This window comes from Diabrotica undecimpunctata, chromosome 7 (genome assembly GCF_040954645.1).
Source record: "Diabrotica undecimpunctata isolate CICGRU chromosome 7, icDiaUnde3, whole genome shotgun sequence".
Taxonomy (NCBI): Eukaryota; Metazoa; Arthropoda; class Insecta; order Coleoptera; family Chrysomelidae; genus Diabrotica; species Diabrotica undecimpunctata.
The window spans coordinates 89,176,580-89,198,859 of record NC_092809.1 but is presented as its reverse complement, the minus strand read 5'-3'; the positions used below and the strand labels follow the sequence as shown (position 1 = coordinate 89,198,859).

General features: G+C 32.5%; 1 protein-coding gene across 2 annotated transcripts in view; it reads left to right on the top strand.

Annotated features, from left to right (window-relative positions):
- The first annotated feature begins 3,314 nt into the window (after positions 1-3,314).
- LOC140445559 (uncharacterized) overlaps positions 3,315-22,280 on the top strand; it is a 437,094-nt gene continuing 418,128 nt past the window's right edge. For both annotated transcript variants that reach the window (XM_072537679.1, XM_072537680.1), the window contains exons 1-2: positions 3,315-3,453; positions 3,513-3,642. In XM_072537679.1, the coding sequence (XP_072393780.1) occupies positions 3,398-3,453; positions 3,513-3,642 (186 nt within the window). In that variant the 5' untranslated portion in view covers positions 3,315-3,397. The remainder of the gene's footprint in view (positions 3,454-3,512; positions 3,643-22,280) is intronic.

Sequence of the window (22,280 nt, the reverse complement as noted above, 5' to 3'; positions counted from 1 at the left end):
AATACTGCCAGAAAAACGTTCCATTTGAATTACATAATTTAGATAAATAATTTTGATTTTGATATATGCTAAGAATTTTATTTCAATGTTTTAGTACCCTCCAATACTGAAAATATTTTTTGATTTATGCTCTCATTATCTACAGATTTTAAATCCTCAAGTGTGTGAATATTTTTTAAAAAATTAATGACACACTCCGTCACTGCCTGAGCAATATCTTTATTATCACCTTCTGTGGGTTGAAAGGTAGATTGCTTTGGATACTGGGAAAGAGGATGTGATGGTCCAAAACGGAAGTTAAACATGGGAGGGTTCTGTAAGTTTGGGGATGAGGGAGAAGTAGTGGCTTTACGTTTATTGTTGTTATGGGTTAGTGCCATAGGTCTGCTACTATCCGAACGTTGAGAATTTGTAGGTTGTGGCTGCTGGAAAGCATGTTTATTACCAGAACTTTGAGGTAGTTTCGGGAAATCTGCCTCGTAGTTTGCTAAGGCAGAAAAGCGATTGTTCGTTGTTATTTCTGAATATGAAGATTGAAAAAGCTTTTTGGCTTCTAAAAAGGATACTTTCTGTTCTATCATCAAATTTTTAATACGTTTCTGTTCCTCGTAAATTGGGCATAGTTTGGAAATCGATGTATGCTGTGTACTCTTGCAATGTATACATGATTTATTAAATTCAGAACAGTTATGTTCTTCGGTTTTGACAGATCCACATAAAATACAATGTTCTTGGCTGCTTTTGCACTGTTTTGATATGTGTCCGAATCTCAAACATCTATAGCATTGTGTGACCCTGCCTATAAACTTTTCCACATTAAAATAAACAAAATTAACGGATATATGGCTGGGTAATATGTTTCCTTCAAAGCTGACTACAATGGTCTTCTTAGGTACATACTCAGCTTTACCATCTTTTTCAATTTTCCTGTGCATTCGTCTGATGTCTACAACCCTTGAGTTTGAATTTATGTTTTGTTTTAAATAATCAACGTCGTAACTTATGTCAACGTCTCGGATCAGACCCTTGACCTCTAAAAGGTGATTAGGTATGAAAGCTTTTAAGTTTAATTCTTTTAAATTTTTATTTGTGACCAACTTATTAGCTTCTGCTATTGAATTTAATATTACTTTAACGCGATTTCTACCTATTCCCTTAATTTCCTGAATGTTTTGTACTTTTAGATTTTTGTGTAAAATATGTCCTACAAACATAGGATGCAAACGACCCAAACTTTGCTGATTAGTTTTTTCAACATATACGCAATAATTATTTAACAAGTACTTATCTGGATTTATCGAGTCAAATAGTTTTGGTTCGTCCTCCTTAGCACTTATTGTTCCCATTTCCATGGCGGCAGCAGTACTTTCCATATTGGAAAAACTATCACTTTCACAAATAACTCCACTATCACCATCTGGCGTCTTATTTTTTACGCTCCCCATGGCGGGGGCGAAGTTTTTAAAATCTAACTTATTTAAATTGTTTTGATAAATTTAGCAACACGAAAAAACAAAAACTTGAACACTAATTAATAACAAATCGGTAAGCCGGTTATTGTTGTTTGACTTCTCTTCGAAGGTTCAAACGAAACTGCCCCAATATAATGATGATTACATTTTTCTGAATATTATGTCATATTGACGCCTATGAAAGATCGAGCAGTTCCGTATGGGTTTCGTATCATTAGCTGTGTTAGGAAAATTTGAACTCTAACGTTGACGTTCTGGAAATTTTAAATATCAGTGACGTCACTTTACATAAATTGTGACGTGCACTCATTTTTATATGAAAAATACTATAGTCGGTTCGCTATTCCCAGTCCGAACTGTCTAGTGAATTTAATAATTATTTTTTTTGCGAAGTTAGTTACTTTTTGACAGACTAGAAGTGGCTGGAAATTACTATACAACCAAGCACATGTACTCATAGCTAATATTAATAGTAAACAAACTAAATAGTAAATAAAATAGAACTTTACAAATTACTGGCAATCAATATTTATTAATTTGCACCATTAAATAAATAGTTATGTTAAATTATAACAACTGAAATATATTTTTTAAATATATACTACCCAAAATTTTATGGGTTCAGTATACACTTCCACTATATAAAATAATTCTTCTTTTTTCAATTAAAGAAGTCTGTAATAAAAGTTTATTTAAGCTATTAATACTGTGAGCTAGGAACTTTTGTGTTGTAGGTTTCCAGCTATGAATCTGTCAAAATATGCCCAAGTTGAGCGAATGGACCTTATGTAAGTTTTCACTATTTTAAAAACTTTACTCCAATGTACGGGTCTTATATTTCTATTCGTCCTGTACATAAGAGGTGAGAAAAAGAGGTAGTAAGAAAATTAGTGCAACTGCACATAATAACATTAGATCTATACTCGATGCCACTGAAAATAAATAAAAAAAATTTAATCGTCTACATTCAAAACACGTTCATTTATTTTATAATTAATTAAAGCCCGATTAGTGTGATATACATAATAGGTATAAAATTATATATACATTATGTCTCCCTAGATAGTACCAGCTATTGTGGCCTTCCGTTGAACTACAATTTTAAACTAACTGAGTATTAGCTTTTAGTTTTAATTATTTTTTAGATGAACAATTTGTGAATTAGGGATTCTAGCCACTTTCAATCAATCATTTTAATTTTTATTGTAAAACATTTAATGTAAAATTTGTAGCTATAATTATTATTTGTAAGTATTTTTTTACCATTTTGATGTTCCTTTAAAAACCAATTAAAGTTTTTTACGGTACTATTTTTTTTTATTTTATAATTCCTAAACCTCTTACTTACAATTTTGGGATTGGGGATGTTAGTTCAAAAATTCTCAACTACCTTAAATAATTTATGTGTACTTAAATTCAGTAATTTTTAACACAAATCACATGGAAAACGTTGTGACTTAATAAACAAAAAAAAATAGATATTCTTCGTCAATTTACTTCTATAAACAGTTTTTTGTCCACACTGTAAAATTGAAAATTTTCAGTTGAGAGGTTTTGGAGTTTGGGTAGCGTATGATTTTCGTGTATTATTGGTTGTATAACTGTCAGACGATATAAACAGTGAGGTTTATAATTTCGCTATCATTATTCACAGATTATATTATTATAAATTTATTATTGGTTAATATTATTGGTGTAATAGGTTATTGGAATTATTTTTTGTATTCATAATATCTGCTCCGTTTTTATATCATTGCTTATTTCCGATGAAATATGCGCTGACATCTATGAAAAAAGCCTATAAATGATTGACAGTTACTGTTATTTTTTTTATTTGAGTACAAAATTGGTGTCATTGGTACTATTTGAAAATAAATTAATGTGTCATTTTGTATTTATTTATCCAGTACTTAAAAACCACTAATATGTCACAAGAAGAAACCAACAAAATTTTGTCACACTATTATTCAGCAATAGATTGGTAAGTACCTACCTAATATAAATACCTCATTCCTTATTTATTTAATACATTATTTTAAGTTATGAAGAGGTGGAAAGTCTTTTTGGCTTTGAAAACTTGGATTATAAAAACGTAACTGCGGGGTTACAACGTTGTTGCAAAAGCATAGAGAATATAATTTTTAGCGAAAATAATAAATGTTCCTTCTTGGTAAGTAAAATAATTATATATTTTAACAATTAAAAATAATACACTTGTGTGTGGCATTAGAAAATAGAGTTTTATTTATATTTTTTTCCGAAGATTCTATAAACATTGCAGTAATTAGTTACAATTGTTCAAATTTGATCAAAATTATATTTTCTCTGAATACTTTTATGAATAGGTACATATCGACGGCTGAAAGGCAAAAATGACCAATCGACATTTGGCTAACTTTACACTAGAGCGGTTTAAAGTTTGAAATTTAAAAAAAATCATTAAACATGATTTAGTGGCTTTAATTGCAGTTTAGATACTTTATAAACTACCCCTTGTAGACTATGTATTTTCTTAATAGTTTATGAAATAGTGTCGGTTAGTAATATTTTCTGCTAAATCGCAATCAGGAAAAAGTTACCAACCAACTATATTTTTTTTTATCTTCAAATGGAAAAAAACACTGAAAGTGACTAATTTTTATTATCGGAACTGGTAAAATTGATAAAACCTGATAAATTGTTGACCGTATTTTAAGAAATATAACCTATCCGAAAACCATTCATGTTTTGTAACAGGTAAAATGGTTGAACTAGAAAACTAAAAGATATAATTTACAGTAAGTAATTATCATATTAATAACAGGCCTTACTTTTAATCGACTCGTCTTTATCCATACGACATGCATGAGCAGTGAAATTTATAAATTTCTTATTTGAAATATGTACTGATTTCTTGGCATAGTGCTACACTACTTACCAAAAGTAGATGCTCCTGCGCTTGCCAAAGCTAGGTTTAGGATATTATGTATTCGTTTTCTACTATCCATTATATTAATAAAATAATACGATTACGTTGATCCAAAAATGAGTTATAATAATATCTAAGTAACACCCAATACAATAAAAAAAATGTAGATTTCAACTATTCCACAATTCGGAGCACATTCACCGATATTATGTTAACTACAAATCAAACTATGATTTGGAGGCGTTCTAAACGGCGGAATAGCTTACGTGCAATAATAATAAGCTTCTTTTTAAAATGTCTTTGTTAAAGAAATATATCCAAGCAACAAAAACATTAAAGAAACGGCAGGTAAATTATTACCAAGCGAGACAAATTCCACCTATTTTAGGTAGAAAGAAAGAACTATTTATCTTGTTTAAGAAAGTTACATCTAGATATAATTAACTAAACAAAAAATGGTATTTTATTAATGTAGGAAAAAAGGTAATAAATGATAAAAAAATATTTTTGGATAGGGTGAAATTTCTTAAGCATATTAAAAACTCTAGATATTGTTTGTAAAAAATCACTAAACGCTCAAACATTTAAAATTATCTATTATTTAAAAAACTATTAGTTTTCTCGGTACCACAATATATTTTTAAGTCATAAGTGTACCTACCCATCTTCTATACACAATTTAAAGAATTTTACACCAAACTTATGCCGTTTATTTTTGATAAATTGTAGGAAAGATAGCCGACCACGAAAGGGAACTAAAGTTTCGTCTATACAAATGTTACCAGAGGGCGTTATGGAGTTTTGAAATTTTTGTCGGATGTGATCTATGAGCGGTTTTTGAATAAGCCCAATCCAAATTTGTAATCCCGAAAATATTTTTATTTCATCTATATTCGTATCTTTCCACTTTCTTATTCGAGCATTAGGTAAAAGTGCTTTCTCAGCTTTTTGGGTGGCATATCTTTTTGTCTCGTTGACCATCATAGTAAAAATACTGTCATCCACAAATAGGTAAAAGAAGTCTATTGGTTTTTTCTCTCGCATATTTTCCGCAATATCAGAGGTTATTTTTAAATTATTAGCAAGAAGCGGAAATGTTTTCAAATTGTTACCTGTGATTGCACTCCACTGTAAATTGCTAGAACTCGTATCTCGAAGAAGTATCTCGTCTGAGGAAGAATCGCTGCTTCATTGTAATTTCTTTATAACACCCTCAATGATTTCATCAACGTGAGAAGAATGACTTGTACTTGGACCTAACTCGTCAACTTGCCTGCTGCTTTCATTTACCAACCGCTGTTGGTCAGCTACTTTCGAAGCCAAACAAATGTCTTTTTTTTGTACGACGTACTTTTTTTTCTTCCTTACAGGCGAGCAATGTTCAGAAGAAGATTTATCACTATCACTATTTACATAACTTTCCGATGAATATCCGAATGTTTCTTCATCTGACAAAATTTCGTTCATCATTTTTTCAAGTTGAATTTGTTTTTTTCGTATTCGCTCATTTTAGATGCACAATTTATTGCACTTGTTTGGACAACGGCGCGAAATAGACTGAATGCTTGTAATATAAAGCTATGATAATCGACTACGACCGTCGACCGACAAGTTGATTCCTGTCGGCGTGAATCACGGGTGGGTCACGCGGCTTCGAAGAGAGATTTGGTACTTGGGTTTCAGGGTAGTATTTAGCAAATTGATACTCTATAGTTTTCTGGTTGTTTCTTCATCCTTTTTGAATAATAAGATTAGCTCACTTATCCTCCATTCTTCCGATATTTTATTTTTTATTATAATCCTAATTAATGTTGTCAGTTGATCCGTCATTGCTACTGCATCATATTTCAACAATGCATTTGGTATCCCGTCTTTACCTACAGCTTTTCTGTTATTTAGTTTTTTAAATGTTTTTTGCACTGCATGTTTGCTTGTGTGACCTTCTTCGTTTATGGTAATTTCTGGTGTTTGTTGTTCCAATATCACATGTTGTTGCTATGTATATGTTTATCTATCATTAGATAGTAAATCCGTACATCCTTTTCGATGTGTTTCGTGTCTATTAATTCCTTCACATCCCCTCTTTGACATCTTATAAAGCGCCTTATTTCTATTTGTAAACCATAAAAATTGTGATTTATTTCTTTTGAATAGCGTCCCCAATGCTCGTTTTTATTCTTTTTACAAGAGTACTTACTTATGTGTTTTATTTCTTATTGTCTTGTAATCTTCGTACGCTTGTTGTGTTTTGTTTGATATGTAATTCAGGTACCTAAGCTTTTTTCTTTTCCTTAAATTTTTCTTTCACCTCTGTAGGGAACCACGGAGTTTTTCGTTTTAGGAGAGAATTGCTTTTATTTATCTTTTTTTTTTCGCCAAGAGCTTATTTAGCTGAGTCAAAAATATTTGCTTTAATTTTTAACCAGCTTTCCACGATTCAATCGCATTGGATGACGTATGAGTAGAAATTGTTGAATTTCTACTTTCCTAATTATTTTACATCAAAAGTCGTGGAAGACTATTTGTAGAGGACTGAAATCTGTAACGAAAACCAATGTTAAAATTGTTCTATGAATTAAACGTATTCCAAAATTTTGCAAAAACCTAAAACATTTTTCAGGCCATCTGCAGGGCAAGAATGTATATGTCGTGTTGCGTTTGGTCATATTGATGTTTCTAATATTCGACAATATTTGAATTGACAAAATTTGTATTTTGTTATTTATTGTTTAAAAAAACAATAAAATTGATTAAAAAATGTACTCAGTTGAGGAAACAGTAGCAATACTAAAAATTTTTTATTCAGGCAATAGTGCGCGAAATGTCAGTTCTTTATTTAGCGTGAGATATCCCCATAGACCAATTCCAAGTCATTCAACAATTCAAAGAATTTTACAAAATTTTTAGAATACTGGAACCGTGATTTCTAACTGTACCTGTACAAACAATATTACTGAGGTACCAAGAAATTTAAAAAATCAAAATGAACTAAATGTATTAACAGCAGTAGTAGAAAATCCTAGAATAAGTTCTAGGACCACTGCAGACCAGTTTAATACTTATAATTCATATAAATTTCAATGTCATCAAGAACGAAGAGAGCTGAGAGATGACCGGAATTTTGTTATGAAATTTTAGAGAGAGCTAATGCAGACAGACAATTAAAAAAACATTTTGTTTAGTAATGAATGTACATTTACATTAATTATTAATGAACCAAATGTTCAAAATTATAGGATTTGATCAACAAAAACGTCTGAGGATATTACTGAAAGCTATACCCAATATCGTCGAAAAATTAATGTTGTTTTATTAACTTTATTGCTTTATACACAATATAATTTATTATCTACAAAGTAATATTTATTGTTCAGTAGTAGTAGTAGTATAGTGAAATTTATTCTTTATAATTTACTATAAAATAAAAAGATTGACAATTCAAATATTGTTAAACATCTTACATCAATATGATCAAACGCAACAAGTCATACACATTCTTGAACTACGTATGGCCTGACTTTTAGGGGTGGCCTGGAAATGTATTATATTTTTGCAAATTTGTGGAGTACATTTAATTCATCGAACAATTTTGACATTTGTTTTTAATGCAGACTTAAGTCCTCTAAAAATAGTTTCTTATGACTTTCGATGTAAAATAATTAGGGAAGCAGGAATTCAACAAATATATTATATATATATATATATATATATATATATATATAAATATTAAAAGGAAAAATCCAGATTATCTACAAGATCTTCAATTGTTAAAGAATATTTTAATTGAAAACTCTTATCCTCCAGATATGCTACATAGGATGTTTTTTCTAATCCACAAGGAAAATAATTCCTGTAGCTGGCTGTATACCACGTATAACAAAAGAGGTTAGTCTTTGTATGTGGGTATATTTTATTTTATAAAAACCCTTAAAAGGGCAACATTACAAGCACGAACGTTTTCGGAACAACTGTTCCATCATCAGGTTAAAATGCAGGTTAACATGCCTGAGCCACCAAAATATTTGGGTAAAAACCCTTTAAATTGAAAAATGTTACCGAAGAATGTACATGATGTTTATAATATTATATGATGTTTAATATTTTAATTAGATTTTACTTCAGGTAACATACACCCATGCTTAAGTGAGTTCCAGTGTCCGGAGAGTACACCTCTTCAAACGGACTACGGTTGGCAACTCAGTTGCCAACCGTAGTCCGTTTGAAGAGGTGTACTCTCCGGACACTGGAACTCACTTAAGCATGGGTGTATGTTACCTGAAGTAAAATCTAATTAAAATATTAAACATCATATAATATTATAAACATCATGTACATTCTTCGGTAACATTTTTCAATTTAAAGGGTTTTTACCCAAATATTTTGGTGGCTCAGGCATGTTAACCTGCATTTTAACCTGATGATGGAACAGTTGTTCCGAAAACGTTCGTGCTTGTAATGTTGCCCTTTTAAGGGTTTTTATAAAATAAAATATACCCACATACAAAGACTAACCTCTTTTTTTCTAATATTGTTAATATAAATAACTTAACACCAATTTTTGCTAAATCTGAGAACATTGTATCCAACAATCAGAACATCTATTATCATTCGCTACCTTTTATACCATCATTAACACCTAAATTAATACAAACAATAAAGGTTATTGACAATATAAAAATAGCAACAAAGAACATCAAAACTATTTCATCCTTATATTCCAAAACTAAGTATCCTATAGACAAATTAGATAAAACATATGTAGTATACAGCATTAGTTGTATTCAGTGTGAAGCTGAGTATGTTGGTAGGTATATTATGGATTTTGATAACATTAAAATTTTGTGTAGTGAAAGTAATAAATCCAAAAGGACTTTTTTGGAAATGGTTTGTATTAGCAAAAGTGATAATAATTTAAACAAAAGATCAGAAATTCAAAATCTAAGTAAAATTTATAATTATATTATTTCCTTATAGTTTGTATATGAAATTTGTAAAATATCACATTTTGATTTAATTTTCCATATATTTTTTACATTTTTTCAGACATCTATCAATGGTGAATAAATCTTCTTCTTTATTGTTATTAAACAAAAAAGAATTTTTAAACAAAATTTTATTTTTGGCAATATTGTAACGAAATTATTTTGCTTACCATAGGGTAAGAACATGGGGGTAGAAAAATTGGGGGCAGAAACTATGGGGGCGAAGATAAGGCAAGCAAAATAAACGCTACTAAAAGTAGTGCGAACGACACTCAGTTGGTTGTTGGAGAGCTGGGGTCGTGGATAAGTTGAAATAAATAGGTCGGATTGGGGTATCTACACAATGAATGAAATAAAAAGGTTACTTACATAAATCTCCTGGACAAATGGGCAAAAAAAGACAAGAAGAAATACCTCTAGCTATTTAAAAGGGACGCCGCTTCGAGAAAACTTCCTGCTGGAGGAAATAAAGTTTCTTCCTTCCTAAAAAGTAAACATACAAAAAGGTTAGGAGATTTTCTAAAATAAAAACAAAAATGGATCAGAGAAACAAATTAAAACGTTTATTTTTGTCTCATACAAACAGTTACCAACACATAAATGGCATAAAAAATATACTATATAAATAGTTGCCAAATACAGAATAAAAAAACTTACATGTGTCCGTTTACAAACTCCGTTTACAAAGGGGTTGGAGATACTACAAAACTTACAAATGTTATCGCACAGATATTAACCTTTTTTTTAAACAAACAAAACAAATGAATATCAAAAAGAACAAAGCTAGCTGTCATATGTTAACATTACATTAAAAAAAACAATTAAAATGACAGCTGTTAAACCATAAAATTTACAATTTATTAAATATTACAATTCCTTTAAATTTTAACGAAAGCAATTATTGTTTTAGCAAAAAAATGTCTGTCTTTACTTTAAAATTAATATGTTAAATGTTACCTTGATTTCACTGTTTAGCACTTAACTTTCAAAAAAAACTTGTTAACATCTATGGGACTCTATCTGGACATATTCTCCAACAGGGCCAAAACCACCATTTTCATACTGACCATACTCAGGGACGAACAATCAAGAGATGTAGAATTATTTTCTGTGGAGGAAGCAAGCTGACAACGGGGACATCCTATATAATAAGTTTCCAAATTTCTTCAGTGCCGGTTCACAAATCTTATGGTGATTACTATGTTCTAAACTGCCATATTGCAGAGAGTATTATCACCTTAACCGGTCTTAAGACATAACACAAAAAAAAATCTTTCTACTCTGGCATCTCTTGCTTCACTCCATTGAAGCACGTCTGCTCTGCTTAAGGCTTAAATGTCGACTCCCCAATGCCTTACATTTTACAAATTTCAACGCAAAATAAATTTCCCTTTACGTCTTACAGCTAGTTTTTGCCTACAAACTTAAAACAAACAATCTACCCTTTTTTGACCTCGTTCTTAGCAACGAATCAACAAAAAAATCTTGATTATTTACTTTTAAATTGGTTAACTGGAAATTTTTTACCTCACAATACATACAGAGAATAGGGGAATATTAATGTAAACAAAGACAAAAAAAATATTCTCAGTTAATACGTCTTAGAAAAACCGTATACCTGACTTGCAATATTATATTAGGGGACTCGAAACAACTTTTAAATATTCCAGTTTATTGCGTTTTAACGACGAAAGACAAAAACAGCTGAATACCAAAACTTGATATTTAGAATCTCAACTTAAAATGCCATAATATATTGATCGTTTTAAAATTCATTTGCAAACAGAAAAACGAAAATTTTCCACCAAATTTAAAACGCTACAATGCCCCTTCTTAAAAGAAAAAACTCGGATAATTCTTATCCAGTTTTTGATAAAGGCAAAACAACAAAAACCAAATCAGAAGATAACATCTTAACTGAGTCGAAACTTCTTAATAATATCTTTTAGATGATGGCTAGCATGGGATTAAACAACAAAAACAAAGTTAGTTACTAAGAATGGGCTAGCGTGCCATCGATCGCCAGACTCTTTAAAGTCGAGTAGACTGAAATTTATGACTCTACTTGAACTGTAGGTGACATGAGTTTCTATGCCTTGGGGGAAGCTAAACTTATGCCCCGCAGTGAACCTCGCTGACATTCACAGCAGTAACACAAGTGATTTGTCGGGCAGGCATAGCCATGACAACTCGTTGCCTAAACCAAGTGCTATGCACAAATCCAAAAAAAATTGCTCTACACTTAACAGGTAGGCGTCTACTATCTCCACTATACGCCTAGCGAGACAAGGAATTCGGCAACGGTTCCATAAAAAAATTAGGATATAGACCCTAAATTTATATACCTACATATGACAAAATGTGATTCTCACATGTGTCTCCCAATCAAAATAGGTTACCTGTACGAAAATTATCAAAAGTGAAGTAATATTCCAAAGGGATGAAATCAAATCAACATACAAACTCGAAAACAAAGACAGGGGAAAGGATGAACTAATTACTTAAGGATGACATATTGTCCTCATCTGACACAAAAGGCTTTAAATCTTTAACATGCCACTTACCAAGATCAGAACCATTTAAATCTGACAAACGATAAACCACTGGTGACAATTTTTCCTTGATAGTTGCTTCGATATACTTCGGTGCTAGTTTGGACATAAACTTGTTGACAGCACAAGACAAAACCTTATTTCTTTTCCAAACTTTATCACCCACTTGAAATTGGACTTTTCTTCTATCCTTTTCGAAGATTAGCCTTAACCTTTTCAAAAACTTTATCTAGACCTTTGACTTCTGAAGCATACATGTTACGGTCACCTGGAATTATCTCAATATCTTGGTTCTGTTGATCCTTGTGATCAACACCATAATAGTTTCCACTTAAAGGAACATGACGGCCATAATTCAGGAAAGCTGGAGTATATCCAGTCACTTGATGCTTTGCGGTGTTAATAGCTTGTCTGATCTTTGCTAAATTCTTGTCCCAATCTACGTGGTCTTTCACATATGTACGTATTGCTGTACCAATGGTTCTATTGTTCCTCTCCACAAAATTACACTGAGGTGCATACACTGGGCTAAACCATACTTTCTGAACGTTATACCTATTACAGAGCTCAATTAAGAGAGGATTGTTCAGATTTGAGGCATTATCACAAATCACATATTGAGGAACACCAAACATAAGGAAAACATCATTTTCCAAAAACTCAACAATATTCTTAGCCGTGGCCTTTCTGAAAAAGGTTGGACTAACGTATATTTACTAAACCAATCAGCAACTACTAATAACCACGTATAACCTTTCTTTGAACGAACAAAGGGACCTATCAGATCTATAGCAACTATTTTCCATGGAAACTTGGCCTCTCTCTGCTTACCCATTTTACCTAATGGAGCATAATTTGGTGTCTTCTGAGTACCACAAACTTTACATGACCTGACAAACTTAAGCACATCAACACGCATCTGTTGCCAATAATATCTTTCTTGAATACGGGACAAAGATTTGGAAAATCCAAAGTGAGCACACGTAGGTGGCTCATGACAAGACGTCATAACTTCAAACCGTTGTGGTTTGGGCACAAGAATTTTCCACTCTACATCATTAGTTTTAAAAGAATTGTTGGTAGGGGCAAACTTATAAACAGAATCATTCTCCACTTTCCACTGTGGAAAATCAAGGGTGGATCGGAGAATCTTTAATCTCAAATTATCAAACCAAGGGTCTATTCTATCTACATCAACCTCTAAATAATTGATCTGTTGGGTAGTTTCTGTTTTATTTTTCCTTCGGGAAGAATGCCATGTCCTATCCTCAAAGTTGAATAACAGTGAGAATTGACGCATAAAACCATTTCCCAAAATAAAACTGTACGGGACAGAAGGTACAACAAAAAATTTTACCATATGACATACACCATCAGCCTCTACTGGAAGATCAATTTTACCAACAACTGATTTATTGGAACCATCTGCTAAGCGGACATGCTTAGTAGATGTGGGATTATATTTAATTTCTTGGGAATTTAGAAATTCAACTCCAGCGGCACCTACAACGGATGTAGAGCAACCACTGTCTAAAAGAACTACAAAGTTTCTAGAGAAAATGGAAATACTAACATAAGGACGACTATCAAAACCTTTCTTTTCAAAAATTGGGTTCAACGATGGCCTGTAAGGTCTATTGGTCTTAGATCTATTTGAAATACAACACTTAGGACAAGAAGATATGGTCACACCTTTATAACCACAACGATAACAATATACTGACTTGCTTCTACAGTCACGGGAAATATGACCTGGCCTATTATAATTGAAACAAATAATCTTTTTCGGATTTCTGGGGGCTTGATAAGGGGGAGACTGCATTAATGGAGGTGGGATGAAAAAGATTGCATCATTGGGGGTGGGGATGAAAAGGACTGATTTCTTACTTCAGCATTTTCTGGTGGACTGGGTCTATCATTTTCATACATACATTTGGGATTGGGTCTTCTTGAAGGATTATTTTCTCTGTCCTGTCTGTTAACTACTCCACTTTTATCTTGCTTGTTTTGATTATTCACCACATGAACTTGTTCTTTGGGCCTTTCTGAATCATCAATTAAAATACCTGCAAGACTTTTAGTAGTCTGTAACAAGGGCAAGACATTCTGCCTTTAAACGTTTTATAGTTGCTACTAAGATTTCTACTGTAGCAAAATCTTGAAGGGCTATCAGTGAAATGTAGTCCACTAAAATATTTTTCCACATTATTTTTACCTTTTGGGCTTCACTAGGGCATGTTTCCAAACGTTTAAAAGGTTTTCCATCATTGCTGAATAAATGGTTATGGATTCATACCTGTTTTGCTTTCTACTTTTAATTTCATCAAAGAGATTATCATTATAATCTGGGTGCAAAAAAGCAGATTTGAGTAGGGCTACCAACTCATCCCAACTACTAATTTTATCTCTAACACTCCTATACCAAATAGCAGCATTACCTTCAAATAGTTCAATGGCTGAACGAAACAGGATGTCTTCGGAAATATTAATAGACCTAGCAGAATCTCTAACTTTTTCTAAAAATGTGGGAAGGGCTTTACTTTCACCATTAAACTTAATATGTAAATCAGAAATAATGACAGGAGTTGAAACCTGTATTATTGGGGCTGGGACTATACAACTGGGAACTACAGGGACTGAAACTGGGCTATTAGTGGATTGTTTCGCTAATTCATCAAACACTTCCTGTTTTTCTAACACATTACCCTTCAATATCAACAAATCATCTTTACACTCATTGACAAACTTTTTTACATCTTCCTCAACATCATCCATAGGGAAATTCCCTAATCTGGTATCTAAATGTGTAGACCTTGTCTCAAATCTAGCAAAATCAGCTTTATTTGATTCTACATTCATTGATTGAGCACTAATACATAAATTTTCCATAATTAACTTAATCTCACACAACTCTTTCTCAGGATCTACTACATTACTAACCAAATCGACTAAACTTGAAGACGAAGTGGCCTCCATGGCCAACAAAGCTCTCAACATCTTTCTCTTATCATCAACTGTCTTATTTGGGACATTTTTACCTCTTATGAAAAGCTCATAAGATAACTCTCCTGATTTTAAATGATTAACCTGAGTAGACTTCATTTTTCAAAAATTGGATGAAAGCAAACACACAAAATAACTAAAAATCAACCTCTACAACTAGTAGAAAATAAGATAATTTTAAGAAACAACCGTTTCCATTTATCACCTGATAGTAAGTCTCACTTGCACTCCCGCGTACTGAAATCCAAAACTCAATCAGTTTGCTGCAACTTCTGCTCTTGACTTAGTAATCAGTTGGTAAACAAAAATGAGGTCTCTAACCTGTCTCCTAAAAATTCACACTTCCACTAACAAGGACTAAAAAAATGGTTTCAAACAACATGGGACAACATGGACACTAACAAACAACATAAACCGTACATACAAGGGAAGACAAAACACTAATAATATTGAAAACTTGACCTTTGAGTGAACTACACTAAATAACAAAAAAATAAACCAACTCTTGTTCCGAAAACTAAGTGAGACTGCTCCTAGTCAAAACTAAACAGCATCTCTTGATCACAAATATTACACCTGTGGTCACTCAGATACAAGAGAGGATACACAACAAACAAACAGTCTACTATTGAGACTAAACTTAGTCGAACCTTCTCTACGACTCACAATGGCTACTTCTCGTGCACAAACTTCAACTAACCTGTGGCATTTAATACGCCGTCAAAGATGGTTAATTAGAAGACAAAATGCATAACACTACTTTACAACTACACAGCTCAAACGAAAGATCACTCACAACAATACAGACATTTACTCAAAATGACCGAACAAACAAAATTACAAAAACCGATTTTTCTGTAAAATCTGTCTAATCAATTAAGAATAAATGCAACCAATAACTGATATTTGTTACTGTTATTAACTTTTAAAAATTCTTTTCAATATTAAAACATCATCCAAAATAATATTTAAATAGTCAACTCAAATATTTGCTTTCATTTTCCAAATATACAAAACAAAACAATACATATGTTTGTATACAATAATACATATGTTACTACAAAATACATGTATTAATATAAATACATAAACAAACTGTTTTTGAGACACTTGGGGCACTATTCAAAAGGAGGGGGTTTCATATAAGTGGCTTGGGAAAAAGGAATCAAAATCTAAAAAATTTAGAAATATTCAAAGGCCCCACAGATTGGGCGACAAATTGTAACGAAATTATTTTGCTTACCATAGGGTAAGAACATGGGGGTAGAAAAATTGGGGGCAGAAACTATGGGGGCGAAGATAAGGCAAGCAAAATAAACGCTACTAGTGCGAACGACACTCAGTTGGTTGTTGGAGAGCTGGGGTCGTGGATAAGTTGAAATAAATAGGTCGGATTGGGGTATCTACACAATGAATGAAATAAAAAGGTTACTTACATAAATCTCCTGGACAAATGGGCAAAAAAAGACAAGAAGAAATACCTCTAGCTATTTAAAAGGGACGCCGCTTCGAGAAAACTTCCTGCTGGAGGAAAGAAAGTTTCTTCCTTCCTAAAAAGTAAACATACAAAAAGGTTAGGAGATTTTCTAAAATAAAAACAAAAATGGATCAGAGAAACAAATCAAAACGTTTATTTTTGTCTCATACAAACAGTTACCAACACATAAATGGCATAAAAAATATACTATATAAATAGTTGCCAAATACAGAATAAAAAAACTTAGCTGTCATATGTTAACATTACATTAAAAAAAACAATTAAAATGACAGCTGTTAAACCATAAAATTTACAATTTATTAAATATGACAATTCCTTTAAATTTTAACGAAAGCAATTATTGTTTTAGCAAAAAAATGTCTATCTTTACTTTAAAATTAATATGTTAAATGTTACCTTGATTTCACTGTTTAGCACTTAACTTTCAAAAAAAACTTGTTAACATCTATGGGACTCTATCTGGACATATTCTCCAACAGGGCCAAAACAACCATTTCCATACTGACCATACTCAGGGACGAACAATCAAGAGATGTAGAATTATTTTCTGTGGAGGAAGCAAGCTGACAACGGGGACATCCTATATAATAATTTTCCAAATTTCTTCAGTGCCGGTTCACAAATCTTATGGTGATTACTATGTTCTAAACTGCCATATTGCAGAGAGTATTATCACCTTAACCGGTCTTAAGACATAACACAAAAAAAAATCTTTCTACTCTGGCATCTCTTGCTTCACTCCATTGTAGCACGTCTGCTCTACTTGGGGCTTAAATGTCGACTCCCCAATGCCTTACATTTTACAAATTTTAACGCAAAATAAATTTCCCTTTACGTCTCACAGCTAGTTTTTGGCTACAAACTTAAAACAAATAATCTACCCTTTTTTGACCTCGTTCTTAGCAACGAACCAACAAAAAGACTTCTTGATTATTTACTTTTAAATTGGTTAACTGGAAATTTTTTACCTCACAATACATACAGAGAATAGGGGAATATTAATGTAAACAAAGACAAAAAAAATATTCTCAGTTAATACGTCTTAGAAAAACCGTATACCTGTCTTGCAATATTATATTAGGGGACTCGAAACAACTTTTAAATATTCCAGTTTATTGCGTTTTAACGACGAAAGACAAAAACAGCTGAATACCAAAACTTGATATTTAGAATCTCAACTTAAAATGCCATAATATATTGATCGTTTTAAAATTCATTTGCAAACAGAAAAACGAAAATATTCCACCAAATTTAAAACGCTACAATATAATTGTCAAAAATAAAAATTTTAAGTTGGCATTTATGACATTGAGGCTTATTTGTAATTGGTCGTTATTCTAACTTATTTATAAATTCAATTGTTTTTGTGTTAAGAAACTTTTTCAAAATTATATTAAAATTTCAGAGAAACATTTATTAGATAAAAACATTTTTATATTAATTCTTTTTGAAATATGTTATACTCGTTTTCATCGTTCTTGGCGTGTACCTGAAATAAGCTACTACGGAATTTTTAATATTCGTCTCTCTCTGATACACAGATGCGTAATTCAATTGTGCAAGTCACGTTCGTCATGGTAAAGTGCGATGAGAAGGGAATGAAGAGACCACTCACGTCTCCCAGTATTGTAGCAATAACACCGATGCATTTGGCCGATACGGTGTCGGTGATAAGTTCGGCCTCTTTACGAATACAGATAGCTGGCAGTGACGTATTTTTTTTAATATGTTACCCTGATCTGTGCAGGTTTGAAGTAGCTGATGAAATAGTTGTTATAAGTAAACAGTGTTTAATTAATTAATAGTTTGAGCTCTTACTGTGTAGAATTCCATTACATAAAATAATACTCTCGACACCTTAAAAATTACAGTTTATTATAAATTAACTCTCTCTCTCTTCCGATACCCATTGCAATAATGACTTCTGGCATTGTTCTTGAATGAGCTGGCTAATAGGTTTATAATTGTAGCAATTACCATTGATATTTTATGTTGTTTTAGTCGATTTTAGTCAGTCATTGTTGGAATTTGTTCCGAACAGTTTTACTTATTATTTTTTGTTGTAAATAACTAATTGTTCTATTTAATAAAAAAAATGCCGGGAAAAACGATAACAGGAGAAATGCGACAATGTGTAGTTCATTTATTGGAGTATTTTAAAAAAGAAAAAAAAAACAACGGACCTTTGCTTTCGTTATCATCGGTACATGAACGAGTAGCGGACGCTTTGAAAATCAGTCTTCGCACAGTGACAAGAATAAAGAGTGAATACAAGACAGGGGCAGCTCTTACTACACCAGGAGAGTCACGTAATGTACAAAAAAAAAGACTAATGATGTCAGCGATACTATAAAAGGAGAGATTAGAAATGTACTGTATAGCATGAAAGCAAAAGGAGAGCACGTTATAATTAAAGTCTAAATACAAAATTAAGAAACAAGCATCTCTATGACGGTTCTGATACAAGTTTGTGGCGTCTTATGAAAAATTGTGGGTTTTCATACAAACTAGAAAATAGTAGACGAGTGCTATGTGAGAAACCATGTATTGTCTCCAAACGACTGTATTTTTTGAGGCATTATATAAGAAATTTTTTAAGTCCAAGCCCACTTCAGTTCGTTTTTTTAGATGAAACATGGATGTTTGGAAAAGTATCAAGACTGATTTAAATATTTTATTTTTAATATTCAGAATATGACCTTATTTAGTTTTAAATCTTTTATTCAATCATAGTATATTAGCTAAGTATAATATGGCTTTAGTTCATCCTTTAAATTCTCGAACTCAAATTGGCTGATTAATTATTGTCAAGTTCTGAGAATTCACTTGTCTGAAAACAACATGTTTTTGGGAAACATTTATCAACCCAAACACGTCAGAGTCCTTAAGGAAACGTACCCATTCTTTGTGTAGAAAATTTAAAATGCCACTTTAAGCTTAATTTACGGCTATTCACGGAGGTCCTAAGAACAGAAGAACCACCCGAATGGATTCGCGTACATACATATTTTGTTTCGTATGATCGGCCACTTTACAACAACCTCTCATCGTGGACAGAACCAAGCAAACCAGCATCGGGTGTGCATCCCATTTTTACCCTTAGACCTTAGACTCCGAGCAAGGCCCAACCACAGACAAAAGGTAGGTGAATCTCCTATAGAATTGACAATAAGATATTAAACCTGCCAATTGTTATTTGAATTGCATTTTATTTTACATATCTATTTACGAACATTTGCTATTTTTCGCTAATTTACTTACAAACAAATTATTTCATTTTTCGTTATTATTATTTATTGATTATCATTTAACCAGCGACCTCATTAAGTTTTATACAAAACATTTGGTCCTTCGAGCCGGATGATAAATAATTATAACTTCAATTCATTTTGTTTCATTTAATTAATTGTTTTTTTTTCTATTCGGTCCTTCGGCATTATTTTTAGACTTAATTTACATAATTAAATTTGGTCATATTTACGTAACAATTTTTAAATTTATTTCGACTTTTATAATTTATAATATCAATAGGTACTTTTATATTACACATTTTGACTTATATTACATATATTAATTATTTATATATATCACTTTTATGATTTATTAACGTTGTATTACATTTTTACATTTTTTTTGTGTCGATTTTTACTTTTATCACTCTTTCCAACTTATTCTCTACGTCTTGCATAATAATTTAAACACAGTTCTTTTGATTTCTTTTGTCGCTATACCTTTCGTTAGTTAGCTTTTTATCGATACTTCACTTGTTTGTTCAGAATTTTGTCTGAAACCAAGAAGAGCATTTCTCTTCTTTCAATCTAAGGCATTTCTTTAGTGTTCGATTTGCTTAATTTTGTTTGCATTGTCCTCTATTTCGTTTCTTTTATCTTACAATGTCCAGCAAAATAAACAAAGCCAACTTGGCGCGTCAAACAGCGTATTCTAGATTGAGGGAAGCCCATGAGGCAGGCATTCAAGCCTCAAGGGATGATACTGTCAAATCGTTATTCGTAGCCAGGGCAGAGGAAATCGATGCTATTTACCAAGAATTCCATACAGCTCACAATCTAATCATCGGATCAATAACCGATGAGGAATTTTCAGAGCAAGATAAGTTTAGGGTGGCCGCCGATCAGGCATACTACGGAGTAAAATCCATCAAGAGTGATTTTTTAATTAGGGATTCGTCCTCTTCTTCGAATATCTCCTCACATTCCAATGCACAATCTTCAAGGCCTTCAGTTAGACTTCCAAAGCTTAATATACCCACATTTTCAGGCAATTTTCGAGATTGGCCTAGTTTCTTTGACCTATTTAACAGTTTAATTCATCACAATCACGATTTGTCCGATGTGGAAAAATTCCGGTTTCTTATTACGTCTATTAGTCAAGAACCTTTGGCTCTTATTAAAGGCATTCGCCTGACCGATGCAAATTATCAGATTGCTTATGAGATTCTAGGGAAAAGGTATCAGAATAAACGAATTCTTGCTACCCAATATTATAACGATATTTTCAACGCTTCGGTTATTAAAATTATTCCACTTCTTCTAATTTAAGAAATCTCTTAAATACTTTCACGGAAAATGTTGCTGCTTTACGTGTTCTTGATTTCCCGGTTGAGCAATGGGATTTCCTATTATTCAATATGTTGTCGAACAAATTGGACAATAAAACTCGTACAGATTTTGAATTAGAAAACAGTCGAAGCTGTGACATTCCCACTTACAGGCAATTGATTTCATTTCTGGAAAGACAATGTATAGCTTTGGAATCTGTTCAGTTTAATTCATTAACCCTTTCTACCCAGTCTCACTCGCGATTATTTGCTCATCATTCTTATAAAAAACCGTTTACATCTAGTTTCGTCAGTGCCACCAATCGAACGAAGGTAACTTATCAAGGGGGTAAATGTGTCTTGTGTTCTGATGTTCACCCTTTATATAGATGTTCATCCTTTCTCGCTAAAACGACGCAAGAACGTATCTCGTTAGTTAAACGCCATAATTTATGCTTCAACTGTTTGGGTACATCTCATCCCGTCGTGAACTGTAATTCTTCGGGAACATGTAGGGTTTGCCAATCACGACATCACACTGTTCTTCATTTCTACCCAAGTTCCAACGAATCTTGTTTATTCAGTCAACCGCCTCCTCAAATTCCAACTTCTAATGAGAATCACAACCCTACATTAGAGACGCCTCAAACCTCAACGTCTAGTTTTGCGCCGACGTCTCTAATAAACGCTAACCTTTCCACACAATCACGTTTAACATTCTCGTCTCTATTATTATCAACATGTTTGATACACATTAAAGATGTCTACGGTAATTTTCAGAAAGTTCGTATCCTACTGGATACAGGCTCGATGGCTAATTTTATTTCAGATAGTTGTTTTCGGCGCTTAGGTCTTTCCCGTAATAATTTATCAATCCCAGTGGAAGGTCTAAACGGAATGTCGACGTGTACCACTCAGGGTACCACGTTCTGTCATATTAAACCGTGTGATCGTGACGGCCCGATCTTCTCGTTGGACGCAATCATTGTGAAAAAGGTGTGTTCAAATCAACCTAAGGTATTTATCAATCCTCACGATCTTATTCATATACGTGATCTGAAATTAGCAGATCACACATTCTATCAACCCGGTCCGATAGACATGCTGATAGGTGCTGAATTAGTTCCTCTCTTTTTAAAGTCTGGTCGAATTCTTGGCGAACCAAACCAACCTGTCGCTTTAGAAACCATTTTCGGTTATGTGCTACAAGGGCGAGTCTCTACGGATCTTTCAAATTGTAATTTTACCGCTTTACATACGTCTATGGATACCAACATAGATAGTCTTTTACAAAGGTTTTGGGAAGT